The sequence below is a fragment of the Hirundo rustica genome, chromosome 3 (genome assembly GCF_015227805.2).
Source record: "Hirundo rustica isolate bHirRus1 chromosome 3, bHirRus1.pri.v3, whole genome shotgun sequence".
Taxonomy (NCBI): Eukaryota; Metazoa; Chordata; class Aves; order Passeriformes; family Hirundinidae; genus Hirundo; species Hirundo rustica.
In genome coordinates this window covers 80,222,582-80,239,077 of record NC_053452.1, presented here as the reverse complement: position 1 = coordinate 80,239,077, position 16,496 = coordinate 80,222,582, and the positions used below count along the sequence as shown (strand labels likewise).

Here is a 16,496-nt window from a genome sequence, read left to right as displayed (position 1 = left end):
TTTACTGCAATTTCTTATTTGTGTAAGAAAGGAAAAATGTCTGAAGTCACTCAACAGGCCGGTGACTGTGATCAAAACTGAACATACCTCTGGCGTTTGATCTTCACTGCATTATTCTTACTCTAGTGGCTGAACCTATCCTAGGTTGAGTTCAGTAATCGTTGTCTGAACATCTCCGTTGAGAAATAAGGGATTGAATCAGTCTGTTTATTTCCAGCACTTAGGGGTTTCCTTCCCCCTTGCTGCAGCACAAGAACCTCACAGTGAGAGTTGGGCAGTGCATGTGATTTCTGATATATAGGAAATCTTTATACCTTTTTAAAAGAGATGAGCTGCTGTAGAGGATGAGGGAAGAAATTTCAGATTTTCAAGAAGAAAATGAAAAAAATCTTCAAGAACTCAAAGTTTAATACTTGCAGGATGAAATAGGTCTAACTGGGAGGTGACTTCTCTCTACAGGAGTTCCTTGGAACAGCGGGTTTTATATGAACCTTTTCCCAAACATTTGTCATTCTGCTTCTAACCGTCTACTTTTTTTGAGTTGGGATGCAGTTCACTATGGCTTGGGTATTTCCTTTTATAAGTGACTTAATAGTACTCATTGCATTGTTCTGGATTGTGTTTTCCATTCATCTCAGCCTCTTGCCTTTTGTTTTTAACTGAAACTGTACTGAGAAAACTGTACTGATTTGTCCCCAGGGAATAATTTCCTTTTAATTCTAAACCTGTTGGAGATTTTGAGACATTTAAAGAATCTGCTGCTGGCCCAGTTGATGGTTAAATTGCAAAACATAGTGGAAAGATGAAAAAATTCCTAACAAGTGTGCTGGGTTACTGCTTCCACTTGTGTTCCAGCTTGAAACAGAAATATAAAGGGGCAATATGTAACTTGATATTCTTAAGAGGCTGGCAATTCAGTGCAAATTATTGGTTTAATGGAGCACTGAAATAATAGGACAATAAAGTGGCCTCTGGAAGTCCAATTGATGCTTGTATTGAAGTCTGTTTGGGGTTTTTTTACTGTTCTCTAGGGCTGCTTTGTTTTTAAACCAAGTACCAAGAAGAGAAGATTGTCTGAGAAAACAGGTTAGTGCATTTTTATTTATGTTTCTGTTTTTGAGAAGGGTTAATCCTGAAAGGTTCATCTCATCTGATTGAGTTAATGTAATGAGTTCTGTCATAGCTGTGTGAGGTTTTCTCTTACTCTTTGATTGCTGAAAACTCATTTCTTCAGAGGAATGCAAGCAAATTATTGGCCAGAGTAAATGCTGGGCTTTTTTAATCTCCAGTCAAGATTGTATAGCCATCTTTATCTTTGCTCTTTTTTTTTTACAAGAGAACTACTCACCATGTTACCAGAAGTTTCTTACTAACAAAAAATTCACCTGAAGGTCTGAATGAGCCACTTTTAAGCTGTGGGTGTCAGAAATTATATCCCATCCATAAATCACATTCTGGGTATTTTGCCGAAGTTTCTTGTGGAAAAGAAGGAAGAGAAGCCATTTGTGCCTTTTGTCCGCTAGTATTTGCTGTATACATTTTCTCTAGATGTGTATGCAGATCTGTTTTCGTTTGAGGACTGACTCTTCTTGGAATCAGAAATAAAGCATCTTAAATACTTGCTATTTGAGACTCAGCTGGGAAACTTCCTGTTTATGTTCCCAGGTTAAACTACTTTTGTCATCATTAGAGCTATCAAAAGGTGTGACAGTTTATATCAAAAAGATGTGGAGGAAAGTAATGAGGCCAGATTTTTGTTGTTGCAAGTTATTGCAACAGCCAAGGCCTGTGCACTTAGACCACATTGAAATTCTTCCCCTTACTGGATATTATGTTTTTGTTTTTGCGAGATTAGAAATGCTTGGATAAACTACTAAGCATATTGTTGTAGTTATCAAATGCTTTGAGGTGGAAAAATAAATTTGACTGGACTAGCCCTAAAAGAGAGAGGCAGAGATGAGTTGGCTTGGCTTTTCACAGCAGTTGGTTAGAGTGGTGTTGTAAAACATTTACTTGGGTGTGCATCTGTCCAGTCTGGAAGCCCAGTCCTGTGGGCTTGGAAAGTGAAGTTTTAGTTGTGAAACTCCTCTACATCAATCGTTGATAATACTGTCACACCCCACAAAAGTTCTTTTGAGGACATTTGCACCAATAGTTTGAGTTTTGGTAGTGAAAAAAGGATATTATGCCTCAGTATGTTACCAGATATTGTGGTGGCTGGATTTTCTTTAACTAAAAATCTAAGATCTGTTTAATCAGAGTTGGTTATGTATTCTAAGTGATTTTTCTTAGGGATACAAATGAGTTGATAGGGCAGACAATGAAAATGAAGGTGAAGGGATCTCTCATTTGTCATTTACAGACCTGTTTTGGGTGGGTTTAGTGCTTTAGGAGATTATGCTTATCAACTGGCTCTTTTCTAGAGATCGGGCCACTGCTGGTGCTCCATTGGATGGCAGCCAAGTGGACCCACAAAGCTTTCTGAAACAAGAGAAAGATGATGATTTTGATGATGTTTGTTTTACTTTAATAATAAAGGCTATTCACTCTGATTTAGTCTTTAGTTTATCTGGGACTTGAGATAGAAGCCTCTTCTTCACCTTTTGTCCCCATACTGGGGTAATGGATTCTGCTTGTTCCCTTGCTTATTCTACCAAATACGAGCAATTGAATAAATGCTTAAGAGAAAAGTCATCTCCCTGAAATATATATGTACAGTTGGGTGCTTTGTTTTGTTCTCTGTTTAAAAAAAAAAAAAAAAGTTTTCATGAGCTTATTTGTGCTTTCCTTTGCTTTCTGTGTTTCCAGCTAATTTCAGAAGTCCAAACCATGACTCTGAGGATACTGAGCTACGGTTTGTCACTTGTCAGTCGTTATGGAGCCAGATCAAATCCGAAACAGAGGTGAGTCTTGTGCTCGCACTAAAATGGTGTTTTGCATTTGTAACAATGCTGCTTGCTTCTTTGTTTCTGGGGATCTTTTTGACTTGCTTAAAAGTGCATGGCAGCTAGTTAAAGCAATAGGAGGGCCAGAAATATTGACTGTCCAGAATATAAAATAGTAATAATAAACACATCAAGTACACATTACTTGTAACCACAGAACTGAACACTTTTGCTGCTTCTAAGCTTCTCTTCCTATTAATCATCTTCTTTATTAACTCTTGGTGTATACTGCTGTTTTAATTCAGTTAATGCTTGCCAGCCCTCTGAGGATTTTAGGCTGGTCTTGACCTCAGTGTTCCAGAGTTCATACACAGCAGCCCAAGATTCACAGTGGATTTATGTGAACACAGTTGCATGGACGTCAAATACGGAATGACACCACTGCAAATATGGCCTATGGAATTAGGATGGATGGTGTGAATGGGGTCAGAGTTAATTTCAGACTGAACTGTTGTGTGTTACATGGCATGCTGTTGTTGTGTCCCTATAGCCAGCTGGCTTGCATTATAGTGTGAATAATTGCTTCCATACAGCAGAGATTTCTCCCCCTCCTCTGTTCAGTGTCATGGATTCTGGGCAAGTATTCCATATTCTTCTGCTTGCTCTTAGGCTCTATAGATGTTAGGAGAATTTTTTTCCCAAAGTTTGTTTTGGGATGTGTAGTAGAAGCCAGATGGATGTAGCTTAAAATCTGGACCCTTGGGCTAAGCTCATAAATGCTTCTAATTCCATTCCTACCCTTGTTTTCTTTGTGCCTGTTAGGAGTTTTCCAGATACTTTCTTCTGGTCTCACTCCTCCTGGTGGAAGACAGTTCCTCCTATACTGACATATTGATATGAGCATTTCCTTAGAGTTTGAATTGCCCAAGGTCAGATTACCTGCAGTTATTTCTGCTGCTACACAGAGAATTTTCTTCATTCTGCTTCTGGTATATCTGTGATGTCTTTTCTGCTGAGTTTTGAACCATCATCCTTTTATCCCACTGTTGGCAAACATGGAGCTGATGCTTGTTCTTATATGTAATATACTGTGGTATTTAGGTTGGAAGGGGCCTTAGAAAGTCTCTAGTCTGAACTCTTCAAAGCAGCATCATCTGTGAGGTCAGATCAGGCAGGTGAGGGCTTTAGATAGTCAGGATTTCATTTCTTACGTGTTTTCAAACCCTAGTCTAGCAAATCTGATCCATGGCAGAGTATGTGGGAAGCATGTGGCTTGCTGGTTTGGGCTTTTATCCTAGGGGTTCTGGTAGTGTGCTAAGGGAGCCTAGCAGGGCATTCTCCAAAGCTTTTGCCAAGGCACTGCTGATTTGTTGGCAGGCCTTGTGCTTGTGTTTTCCTGGTTCTCTGGTATCTGCCTGAAGTGTTCAGAACAGGATTTGCCCTCCAAGGTACTTTGTTGTAGAGGACTCTTGGCCTTTGTGTGTCCATTATAAACTGTGCTGTGGTTGTGGCAGCACTATCTGCCATCTGGTGATAACATCCTTTCATCTAAAAAGCTGACAAAAGTTTGGCAGAAACTGCCCTTTGTTTTTGGAAGGTGAATTTTGGACTTTTGTTTCAGTATTGCAGCATATCCCAGTTTTGACCCCTGCTGTCAGAAGTGGCCTTGCAAATGTTCTTGTGATGAGTCTCATCAAGGGCTTACAGAAACATTCTTGTCCTGTGAGGCAAGAATTCGTTCTACCAGGATCTGGGCTAGAAATAAAAAGACAAAGTGCAGAGCTAAAATACAGAAATTTTTGCTCTAATATGAAGATAATAGTTTTCAGACCACATAACAAATAAACATGACAAAACCTGGTGTCATGGCAGTAATTGAACTTCCAGTTCCTGTCACTTTTCCAGACTGAGAGTGCCATGTAAGTGAGTGACTTGAGATGCAGGGCAGCCTGGTGAACTTTCTGGAACGGTATCAAAACAACACAAGTAACAAAGTTGTTTTGACAAGAAGAGTGATGTATTTTAAGAAAGCTAGGTAAATGTGTAATGCTGTGGCAGCAATTCCCTTGTCACAAGTGCACAAGGGAAGAAATAATATATACTATAATCATGCAGAGTAAGAATTGAGGGTTTTGTTAAATCAGCTTAGCAAAAACAATAGTGACCACAGGAAGTTTAGAGTTTGATGGAATCTGAAACAGAAACTCAGAGGATTGTTAGAGTGTCTGTGGTAATACAGGAGTTGTTGCAATGGTGTTATAATGCTGATGGTGTAGATTCTTTCAAAAATGTCATGTTACAATTTGTTATGAGTTGCGTAGAATTTATCAGGTGGGAGTTCAGAGCTGCACAATCAACATCAGAAAGGCCAGAAGGATATTCTTCAATAAATGGAGGATGAAAAGACTAAAATGACTTTGTGTACAGTTTTATTGGTTGTTTAGGAGACCATCAGGAGCTCTTCTATATTATGGAGCTGGAGTTCAGGCTATTGGGCAGGCGTCATGTGCAATCCACTGGAGATAGGACCATCACTCTTTGATCGTGGCCTCTTCAATGCTGCTAGAGATGGCCTTTGCCACTTTGCTTAAAATCAAGTTCACAGCTGTGTGTGTCAGTTTTTGTTGCTAATGTATCTTGATGATGATTTTGTTTGGAACAAGGGTTTAATCTTGTTTCTAACATATGTGTTCTAGAGTATATATTGATATCCTGAACTTCAGAGTACAGGAGGTTTTTTTTGTCCGTTCTAGCAGAGGGCATATCTTGGTTTAGGGGAAGATTTTCAAAGGCACACAGATTAAAAAAAAAGAAATACAAAATGCTGCTGACACATATTTTCCTTTAAAAGTTTTATCTCCCCACACTTTCACCTTTTTGTATGTTCCTGCTTATATAAATTGTTGTGTGAAAATCATCCTGAAGGTCAAAAGACAATGTAGCAAACATGGAAGTCATGTGGTTTGGTATTTTTTAATATAAAACATATTTAATGATTTTCTTTATTACTATTTTTACTTCTTGCATCCCAAATTAGATTTGGAGGAGCAGAATATTTGCTCTCATTTATATCTCTCAGAAAAAAATCTTTACAGGTGTTTTGTAAGGTGAGAAGGAAGAACAGGAATTTCCTTGAACATTGTTCCAGAAACTAATTATATTTTCTGCCTACGTCACTGAGGCTTTGTCAGTATGTTGGTTTTTTCTCCTTCTTTAAAGCCTCCTGTGTGACAACACAGTTAAGATCACCTGCTTTTCAAATTATTCTTGAGTCACTTGACTAGAAGCTCCAAGATGGGAAATGTCTCTGTTTGCCACACAAGGAATAAGTTAGTGTGGTTTATAAATCACAGGAAATTTTAAAACCCTGGAGCTTTAAGGGTTAAAGATTATACAGGATAGGAGTAGAAAAAGGAAGATGCAGTGGTGTTTCCACATTTTCATAGATCAATTCTCTCTGTGTATGTTTGCAGCAAATACAGGAAGACTTGAATAAGCAGTTGATTGATAATCTGATGAGTTTTTTGAGCCGGTCTCATCCTGATTTTCAAGAGAAGACAACAGAATGGACTTGCGGGATGAAGTTCAGAGAAATCCCTACTGCAGCTCTTGTCTTAGGTAATTTTTTAAAGATGAAATTTTGTAATGTACATCTGATTAAAACTCACAGGCACATCAAAGGAACTTACTGAGTCCCAGCAATTACTGTGAGCAATATCAAACATATCAACAGAAGAGTTTGGGCGGGGAGAAGGAAGTCAGATAAAAACTCCTCCCCCTTTTGTCTATGTTGCTTAATAGTCCAGTAAGTGAACAACTGCCTTACAGGTCTCCCTTAAGCACCTGGTAGTGATTTGAGGTTGTTTTGTTTGAGGCACTGGAGATAACTTTGATTACATCCCTGGTTTTGCCACCAGCATTCTTGGTGGTTTCTACAACTTAACCATGGAATAATATAATTTCTGTATTTTGATATGTGTTCTTGCAGTGCATCTTTACATGTAGGAAAGTAAAATACTGTCTTTATCTTGGGAAAAGAGCAGAGAGTGAAGAAAATAGCTGGAGATGAAGTTAGTGAAGTTCTGAAGTCGTGTGTTTTTTTGTTTTTTTTTTTTTCCTTTTTCTTCCCTTCTTGTTTCTTTCAGAGGTTTGTACCTATAAATCCTAAATCTGATTCAAGGAAAGTTGATTACGTTTTCAGTGGATTATTTTAGGGAATTAAAATCAGGCCTGTGCTTCAAACTTACCATGTAGGCACGAACAAAGAGTATTCTACTTCTGTAGGTAATAGAAAGTTATTTTAAAAAACCCTACTGCTTCAAATATTTCTGTGAATGAAGTTTTGAATTGCCTCCTGGAGGGGTTGTTCTTTTTTCCCATTGATTAAGGATATTAACAAAGGCTGTAAATACTGAGTAGTTCATAATGAATTAAGACTGAGTTTCACAGCAATTTACCGGAATTTTGCCCTTTACATGAGCCATGAGAAGATCTAGGTATGGATAGTGTATTCTTCTTCTAGAGAAGGTGAATTTAACTTCTTGTCTTCGGGCCTTACATGGCTGTGGATGGCTTCTGAGGGATGCTAGAAAACCAGTCCTGCTTCTTGCAGGTTTGCACCCTTGAGAAAACTTTAAAAAGCCCCACTGATCAATATGAGGAAGGTTATTCACAATGACTCCCTTTTTCTCTTAACCGGTGACTAATAAGGGAGTCTAATCTTGGGCTAGTTTTTCATCTTTCCTTACAGCTGATGTGATACTTTCCATTCTTTCCTTAAATATTTGAGGTATCTTCTGGTTTTGTCTGTTTGGTTTATTGTCCAATCACTGTGGTCACGAGTCATGGAGAAAATGCCCTTAAAATTTTGACCTTTTTTTTTCTAGGTGTAAATGTTACAGATCATGACTTGACTTTCAGAGGTCTCTCAGATGTCCTTCAGGATAACATTACTCCTTATGTAGCCCTGCTGGATGCCAAAGATTGCCCAGGTAAATACTGCAATAGTATAGCTGCTTCTTTTGAATAAGAGATCAATTACCTAGGAATTCTAGCTTTTGCCCCTAAATGTAAGAGTAATGGACAGAGGGATCTTAAAGACTTTCCAAAGATTTACTCAAACCTATGCCACCAGAGTAGTAATGCCTACTGTATTTTGAGAGGTATCCAGTTTAAAACAGTGAAGAATGAAATGCTACTTAGCTGTAACATAGCACTTAAGACCATGCTGCTTAGTGTATTGCATGGTGATGTGGGTTGGTTTTCTTCTTGTTTAATTGGACAGTGGATGTATGCATTCCGCTTTTTAAATGTTTACAGTCACATTATTTGGTGAGAGAATGGGTAGAGTTGTCCCACCCTCCTTGCTCCTTTTTTATTTTTTAAGTAAAAGTATTAAAATCTCATGTGGCAGCATCCTCAGTTTCTGTGGAGTGGCTGCCTTATTTCAAGGTCACTCCTAAGAGCATATGGCTGGAGCTCAGGTAACGATGGAAGACCAACATCTTAACCTCAGTTGTTGCCATCTAGGCAAATTGCATGAACAGCATGCATATCATTAATGCCTTCAAGAGCATGAGATGTGCATTCTGGAGAGAGAGAGAAGGAGAATAATTAGAAATGTGGAAAATAATGAATAATAACTTCAAGGTAGTTTTTTATAGTATGAGACAGAGAAGTGTTGCCAAATAACCAAATGTCTTTACCACGTTTCTAAAAATGTTTTGTGAAGGCATAAAAAATCTGATGCAGAAGCTGATGGGGCAGCTGATGAACTGTGATATAGAGGTGGACTCACTGGAAGATGAGGACTGTGTGCAGGTTTCACAGAATAGAATACGTTGTTCAATGCCTTCTCTTATCAGCTGGTATGAGAGTGTAACAAAGGTATGTTGTTGGCATTATTTTATCTTCAGTTTATGAAAACTCCTGACCTTTAGATGTGTTTAAGAGAAATTTAATAACTCAGCTTTCTGTGAGAAAATGCCAAAAGTTAATTCTTAATGTAGTACTAAAAAATAATGTGATATTGAGGTGATTTGAATATAATATATGACACATAAAACAAATGTGGAGTTAGTTACTGATGATGTATGAATGTCAGAATTCTGAAACTAACAAGAAGTACTATTTAATCATGTTTAATTGGGAACTGGAAGCCTAAAATGCAGTATCAGATTCATGCCAAATGCTTTTCTCCCAGGAGTGCTGAGATATTTTGTTTATTTAAACAAAACTTTTCAGAAGAGCAGCCATCCAGGGCAAAGGTACTGTACTAGTGCTAATGAGCCATGATGTCATCTGCAGCCCTCACTACTCTGGCAAGCAGTTAGGAAATAACTTGGAAAATGTTTTTGTATCTTTGTGTTTGCTAAAGCAATTGAAATTTTAAAGTTTTGTTTTTGTCATGAATACAAGTTACAACTGATTTTCTAATGACTTCATCTGGGCAGTGTGATAAACCAAAGAGTACTGAGTGCATGCTCTTTTTATTACTAGGTAAAGATATAGAAAATAAGCAGTATCTGTGTACACAATTCAAATCTTCTCCCTCATTCCCAACAGAACTCCACCAGTTCTGTCTCTCAGAGTTATTCTTATCATTGTTGGACTGTGTGTTTATAATCTATTTATTCTTTATACTTCATGCTCTGCCAAACAGAAGGAAGAAAAGTGGCAGTTCTAGGTGCTCATAATAAGTACAGATAACAAAAGCTCAGTCATGTCACTTTGGAGTATTATAATATCATAGATATGATTCAGTCTTTTTTATTTTGCTGGGTTCTGTGTATTAATGTTTAACTAATGGCTTTAAAGAAAACAGATTCTGAAACTCCAAGCAAAAAAAGAAATTCCTCCTCTAGACACTGGCAGACTCCTCCAGTTGTAGTCATATTCAAAGACATGGAAAGTTTCACCACAAAAGTTCTTCAAGACTTCATAGTCATCAGCAGGTAATGTGACCAACTTTAGTTCTTCCACTCCTTTACCCATTTTCTATTTGCAGCTGTTTTGAAATCTAACAGTGAGGCCAGTGAAGCATTGGAATCAAATATTGGTGCTGCTTCTTTGCAGCAGTGATTGAGCAAAAGACTACTTGCTAGGTTTTAGGGGTAAATTATTAAAGCTAAACTTGAGACTGTGAACCAGAGTGCCTAAGGGCCAGGTTGAGATTAGGGGTGGCTGATGTAATTCTTCACATACGGGGATTTACTGGTAGTAGTTGTTACAGAGTTTGTGAATATGAAACTAAATTTTTAAGACGTCTAGGTCTTTTAAAATTGTTTGCAGAGTGTATTTTGTGTGACTACTGATGTAATGCTGCTGCTTAAAGGCACTAGCTTACTAATATAAAACTTGCCCAGCTGGTCAGAATCTGTGATCAGCAGCTGGCTACTTCAGGTGCTCCTGTACTTCTGTTCTTCTTTAGCCTGTCTTCCTTAATGTAATCTCAGGCATGCTAATCAAAAACTCATGCTGCTCTCCAAAAAGAGCATCTTGCACTTAAGTCCCCAGGTTGGAGCTACGTTTGGAGCTGTTAGATTTGGGGCTGCAGTGTGTGCACCTGATGTTTCCTCTGAACAAGGCCTAGGCAATTCACTTGCTGTGCCACCAGCAAGAAATTATACAGCTTCTTTTGTCTTCATCTCAGTCTTAAACATGTTTAATAGTAAAGGTGAAGTGGGTAAATGTGAGAGGTTCCTCTGGTTTGTTAATAACAACTTCTGATTCCTTTCTAAGATTCTCTAAGGTTATCAGCCGTGGATGGTAATATATTAAGTCTATTGGTTTTATGTTTGTCTTCAGCAATTTCTTTTGAGGAGTTAGAGAAATTAAGTAATTGTGGGATAGCGATTAAAATCCAAAGTCAGAAAGTTGCTGTGGCAAAAACGAAGGAAAGGATTGAATTGACAATTTTAATCTAGAAGGTATATAAGATAGCATATTTTGTACCTCCATGAAACTATTAAAAATGGAAAATAATGATGACATGATACTGAAAACACTGTGTTGTATAAATTGTATGCTGTCCTCAAGCAATACACATTCAGTCCTGATTTTCAGTTCTAAAGCAAATACTAAAAAATTATCTGATGAGGAAGATTAATCTGGAGAAATTGGAATTTTTTTAAGTGTGATTGGAACACACTTAAAAAAGGAGATGTTTCATATTTATTTTGAATTTATTAATTGGTCTAAATCTTGTACATTTTCTTGGCTGTAACTTATTTAATGTATCTTCTTATTTTTTCTCTGTATCTTTGAAAAAAACCTACTATAAGACTCAGTTCTCTGAATATAACTTTTGGGGAAGATAGCATCAACACAAAACTAAATGAAATCGTGCTTTTTGTGCCATTTTCTGAAATTTGAATCTGAGAATGGAATTTCATTTTCTTACCTACTTTAGGCCTTTGAGTAACATAATTTCTTTTTAATTTTATTCCACACCAATTTCTCTTTTGCTTTACCAGCAGCAAATCTTTTAATTAAACTGCATTTAAACTCAGTGCTGTAGTAGGAATATAATGCATTTGTTACACAGGCTTCTACAGTGTAACTATTACTTTTTTTTCCCCTTCCTCCATTATCCAGTCAGCATATCCATGAAATACCTCTAGTGCTGATTTTTGGAATCGCTACATCACCAATGATTATCCACAGACTACTTCCTCACTCAGTTTCCTCTCTGCTGTGCATAGAGCTTTTCCAGTCCCTTTCCTGTAAGGAGCACCTGTCTACTATAATTGACAAGGTAATTCCCTTTCTAAACAGAAATGAGGAGTATGTGTGTGTTGAAGCACAGTTTACGTGTGCAGCCTTTAAAGGCAGGTTGTCTGAAGGTTTTGGAAAGTACTCTCTTCCTGAGAGCTGTGGATTTTAGATATTTCTACTTGCAGCTGCAGAGTGAGCAGTACTGAGAGTGTCCTTTTCATAATGAGAGACACACACATACACATACACTTGCTTTTATCTTTCATTTGCATTGCCCTGTGCAATAGCACTTTGACATTCACTCTTCTTCATTAAAGTCGAGCTGTGATTTCAGTTTTACTTTGTTCCACAAAAAAATACCTTTGAAACTTAGCTAAAATTCTGAAAAATAACGTTCACTCTGAGTTTTGCCACCTGTGAAACATTAGCTGAGTTATACATATGTTCAAGCCATGTAAATGTTGTGCCTATGGATTCTTGGTAGACCACAGGACTTCCAAAATCTGTTACACATGCTGAAAATAGTGGTGTCATTGTTTATTACAGCAGTCTCTGCTCTATTTGTAATTTTACAAAACTAGCATTAAGCAAAATTAACTTAAAATGTATTAGTGAAAGATACTTATGAAAATGTGGTAAAACAATAAACTGAAAATCAGTCTTTATGTGGATATTTTAGTAGAAATACTGTTTTTAGAAGCTGGCAGTGTATTTAGTAGCTCATGTAGTTGAATGTTAACACATACTAAGAGTTGTATCAAGTTTATATATAAAGTTTTGCTGATTTGAATTCAGGAGAAAATTTCTGCTATGGCTAACTTTTCTTTTTGTCTCCCTTTTAGCTGATTCTGACATCCCGGTTTCCTTTTAAACTGGGAGAAAAAGTTCTGCGGGTTCTTATCAACATATTCCTGTACCATGATTTTTCTGTCCAGAACTTTATCAAAGGATTTCAGGTAGGCAATGGTAACAAAAATTCAAATTATGGAGGGGAATTACTAGGTCCTAGTATTACTAAATTGCGTGAAAAAATATCCTTTGGAAACAGTTTGGATCTGTGAACAGATGGATATTTTTAAATCTTTACTGATAATGGTTTAAGAGCAACTTGTAGGACCTGTATGAAGAAGCAAATAAAAGCTTACTCTGCCACAAACCCCATGATATTTCAAGGTTACATTTAAAAGGGTGGCCTGGTTTAGTGAGCAGAAAGAGCTGTATTTTGCTAGAGATGAATTTGTAGCTTTCTAACATCCTTGGCAGAACTCCCCAGTTCTGATCATCTGCACTGGCTCCTTTGTTTGGCTTGGTGTGAGTAGGCTACAGCAGTGTCTCTTCCCCACTTGAACTCCCCTGGCACAGTTTCTGGATGCACACTTCCTGCCTTTTTAGGGAAATAGGAGCTGAGGGTCATTTCCTTGGTGCCTCAGAGGAGGTAAGACTTGTTCTCCAAGCAGTTGTGTAGCAATGTTGGAGTTAAATTTACCCTCTCTCAGAAGACAGACTGGAAGAGCTATGCAGGGGGCGTGGGGGGGGCGCTTCCAAAAAGAGTCTCTACAGAGCATGATAATTAAGGGGTTTTTGTCTTATATAGTTCTTCATATCTGGATGTATTTCTCTGTCTAGGTCTCCTTGTAGCTTTTGTGTATTGCAGACCTGAGTTCTCTGAAGAATCTGTAGCCTCTGTCATCTGTTTTAATGCAGGGTTCTGAAATGGTTTCTTTCTTGCCTAGTTCTATGTGTGAACCTGCTAGTGAAATATGCCTTTTTAATCTCATATACATTTAGAACTTCTCTGATTTTCTGATATGTAAGACTCAATGATTACAAGTGGCCAGGAGAAGAATCCTGGCCATAGTGCCTCTTCCTGAAGGCAGACCTTTGTGGGTTTTCATAGATTTCAGCTCCCCTTATTTGAAAGAGTGATCAAAATGTAGTACTTCTCCATTGGCCTAACATGCAAATACAGGTTTTAAACCTGGCAGTGTATGGCTGTGTTCTTGTGTGTTAAAAGCATGAAGCAATTTCAGATCAGGTTTTCAAGTGATAAATACAAGAGATCACTATCATGTCATTATATCTGGGTGTGATGTGACATAAGGGGGGGGAAAGCTGAAGTACTGAAAATGAATAGCACATATAGCAAAGAAGGTAATTATGTGACAGTGTACAACTGTATAATCAGTGTCCTGTAGTGACTTAGGGAATATTTATGAATTATGAATTAGGGTTTTTTTTAAAGGAGTACCATTACAACCATTGTAGTATATGCATTGTAGTAGTAAGAAAGCATTAAAATGTAGATATAGCAGGGAGTTTGAATTTTATTAACATCCCTAGTTATTGGTTTGTTTTTCAGCTCTGTATTCTGGAGCACTTCTATTCCGAGCCTCTGAGTGTACTGTGTTGCCACCAGGGAGATGCTAAGAAGAGAGTTTATTCTTTATCACATGATCAGTGTGAAAACATTCGGAAACTGCCCTCTTTCAGAAGGTAAAGGTGGAAACACCTTCTTTGGACAATTGTGTATTGAGTTGGCTTTAAAAAAGATAAAAAGAATCTGTAAATGTAGTTCTGTGAACACTGTAACTCATTTGTGCACGTTTCTATAGCAAAAGTAAATTGATCAGAGGACATTTCTAAATAATTTCAGGAAGTCTTAATGTTCTAGTCTAGCTTCTGTGATGTGTAATCACTTGAATTTACTTTTTTTTCCTTCTCGTTCTTAATACAGAAACAAGTTATGTAATAACCATAAATCACTTTTGAACCTGTTAAGCTGATTTGAAGCATAATCTCTAGGGTTTTGGAGTGGCCTTTCAACTTGTTGGATTTGACTGTCCTTTTTGAATCTTTCCAAAGAAAGATACATATTTCTTACAGCTGCATAAGCATTTTAAATGTTTTTAACCTTGGAATCTTCCTTTGCATTATAATTTTATGTTGTTTTTTTTTTCCCTTGCCATAAGGTATGTGGAAAAGCAAGAGTCAGGGAAACAGATTGAACTGCTGACAAATGACAGCTTCTTGAAGGTAAAATTTTAAGAGTGTCTTTGGAGAACAGAAATAACTTGCCCAATATATCACTTTGTGGAACGTAATAAAATACAAGACCAAGGTTTATAGTTCTGTATAACATCTTTCATACAGAATATACTGTGCCTTGTGACCAGTAATGAGGAATTAGGATTGGCAGGTCAAAATTCCAGATCTCTAGGGTTGCCAGGTCAGCCTTTATATGAAGCTGCACAACTTTCTTATATCAAATGTTAACTATGTCTAAAATATAACTGCTTAAAAAGAAGGATACAAGGTTTATTTATGGCTGGGTCTTTTCATGCTTGCTCAGGGTGACTTTCTTGGAAGGTCAGTTAAGTGTTTGAAGAATGTGTAAGGAATCTTGGAGGTTATTTCATAAGCTCTTAATCCTTCTGATTGAACTCAGTAGGGCAGAGTCTGTGTCCCAAGGCACACATTCACACTAGACCTCATACAGGATTAAAACTAATTTGTTACATGTTGATCTGAAGCTTTGCCAACTGATTGAAGTCAGACTACTACTATTGTGAGCCCTTTAGGAATTAAACAAAAATCTGTTGGTTATTTTCTCCATCTGAGCCACTCCCAGTAGAAGCATTGCTGAAGGTAAAGGGTTTCTCCTGACTCTTCATTTCAAGTATTTCTAACCTGTCAGGCAGATGGTGCTTGCCTGGTGTGTAAGGCTTTTTCAAGTGTGAAGAACAATGGTAATGGCTGCAGGGGAGGTTAGGAGCAGGCAACATTACGGGCAACATCTCATATTCAAGATGAGATAAGATTTTATATCCTTTTTATGATCCATTATCTTCGTTGGCAAAAATAACTTAAGCTACCACTGTTCCCTTCCCCTTTATTCCCTGTTTTGAAAGGTGAATACTCATCAGCTTAAACTTTCTTTGTTTTTAATGTTTAATACATGAAATGTATATATATGCTTACATGTTTAATAGTACACCCCTTATTTCACAAGCCTCACCTTTTAACTTTGGGAAGGAACCTGGAATTCTCATGCTTAGGTGCCTGTGATGCTTCTCACCAATTTTAATTGAAGACACTTGTTCTAGTCTCCACAGTAGAGGTGGGACCATTGCTGCCTTGCTAAGCTGGCAGAGTATTCTGCCTAGGAAAGAAGGGTCCTGCTGCTGCATTAAGGAGGTGCTGTTTATTCTGATGTCATGCTAATATACAGTGTCATGCCCAGCTTTGGAAACACTTCCAAAGTCGCTGTAGTAATCTTTCACATGAACTTGGTGTTTCAGCACCAGGTCACTTTAGTCTGCCAGCTTAGCCCCTAAACCTGCAATACACTTTATCAGCTTCATTTATATTGTGTTACCGCTTTATTTAATAACTATGGGAAGAGTTTCACCTATTTAAAGTAATCAATTTTAAAAGCATTCTTACATCATAATTATTAACAACTCTGTCTGAAAGGTTTCTTGGCAAATTTAATTTGAAGCTATGTAAATGTGGCATTCTCTGTTCTGGAAATAATATTGAATAGTCTTCTAATGACATTTTCAAACTCTTCCAGAATGGATTATGCCTTTGCACTTCATTATTTGGAAAAATGCATTGCTATTTACTTATATTATCTGTCTTGAGCTAGGACCAAGATGAGGGAAACATAGATGTGCTAATGCTTGGGATTTGGGGAAATAAGGTAGATGAAGCATCATTAGAGAGAACTTGTTTTCTTTTCTTAGCTTAATTTGTGGCGGGGATAATTTTTTTCTTAATGTTCCTGCTTAAAATTAAAATACAAACTTGTGAATGTCTAAACTAATGTTTTAGAAGTTGCCTTAACAGTTGTTATATCAATGACTTAAATTTCCATCTATAAAAGGTCTCTAGGGA

The 16,496-nt window shown here is 37.4% G+C and overlaps 1 protein-coding gene across 7 annotated transcripts in view; it reads left to right on the top strand.

Annotated features, from left to right (window-relative positions):
- ORC3 (origin recognition complex subunit 3) overlaps nt 1-16,496 on the top strand; it is a 34,627-nt gene that overhangs the window by 1,520 nt on the left and 16,611 nt on the right. For 5 of the 7 annotated variants that reach the window (XM_040058932.2, XM_040058929.2, XM_040058928.2 and 2 more), the window contains exons 2-11: nt 1,032-1,086; nt 2,809-2,903; nt 6,359-6,503; nt 7,772-7,876; nt 8,617-8,771; nt 9,702-9,838; nt 11,481-11,640; nt 12,443-12,556; nt 13,960-14,093; nt 14,570-14,633. In XM_040058932.2, coding sequence (XP_039914866.1) covers nt 1,032-1,086; nt 2,809-2,903; nt 6,359-6,503; nt 7,772-7,876; nt 8,617-8,771; nt 9,702-9,838; nt 11,481-11,640; nt 12,443-12,556; nt 13,960-14,093; nt 14,570-14,633 — 1,164 coding nt within the window. Of the gene's footprint in view, nt 1-1,031; nt 1,087-2,695; nt 2,718-2,808; nt 2,904-6,358; nt 6,504-7,771; nt 7,877-8,616; nt 8,772-9,701; nt 9,839-11,480; nt 11,641-12,442; nt 12,557-13,959; nt 14,094-14,569; nt 14,634-16,496 lie in introns of those variants that run through there. The other 2 variants (XM_040058930.2, XM_040058935.2) reach the window with 2 other exon arrangements.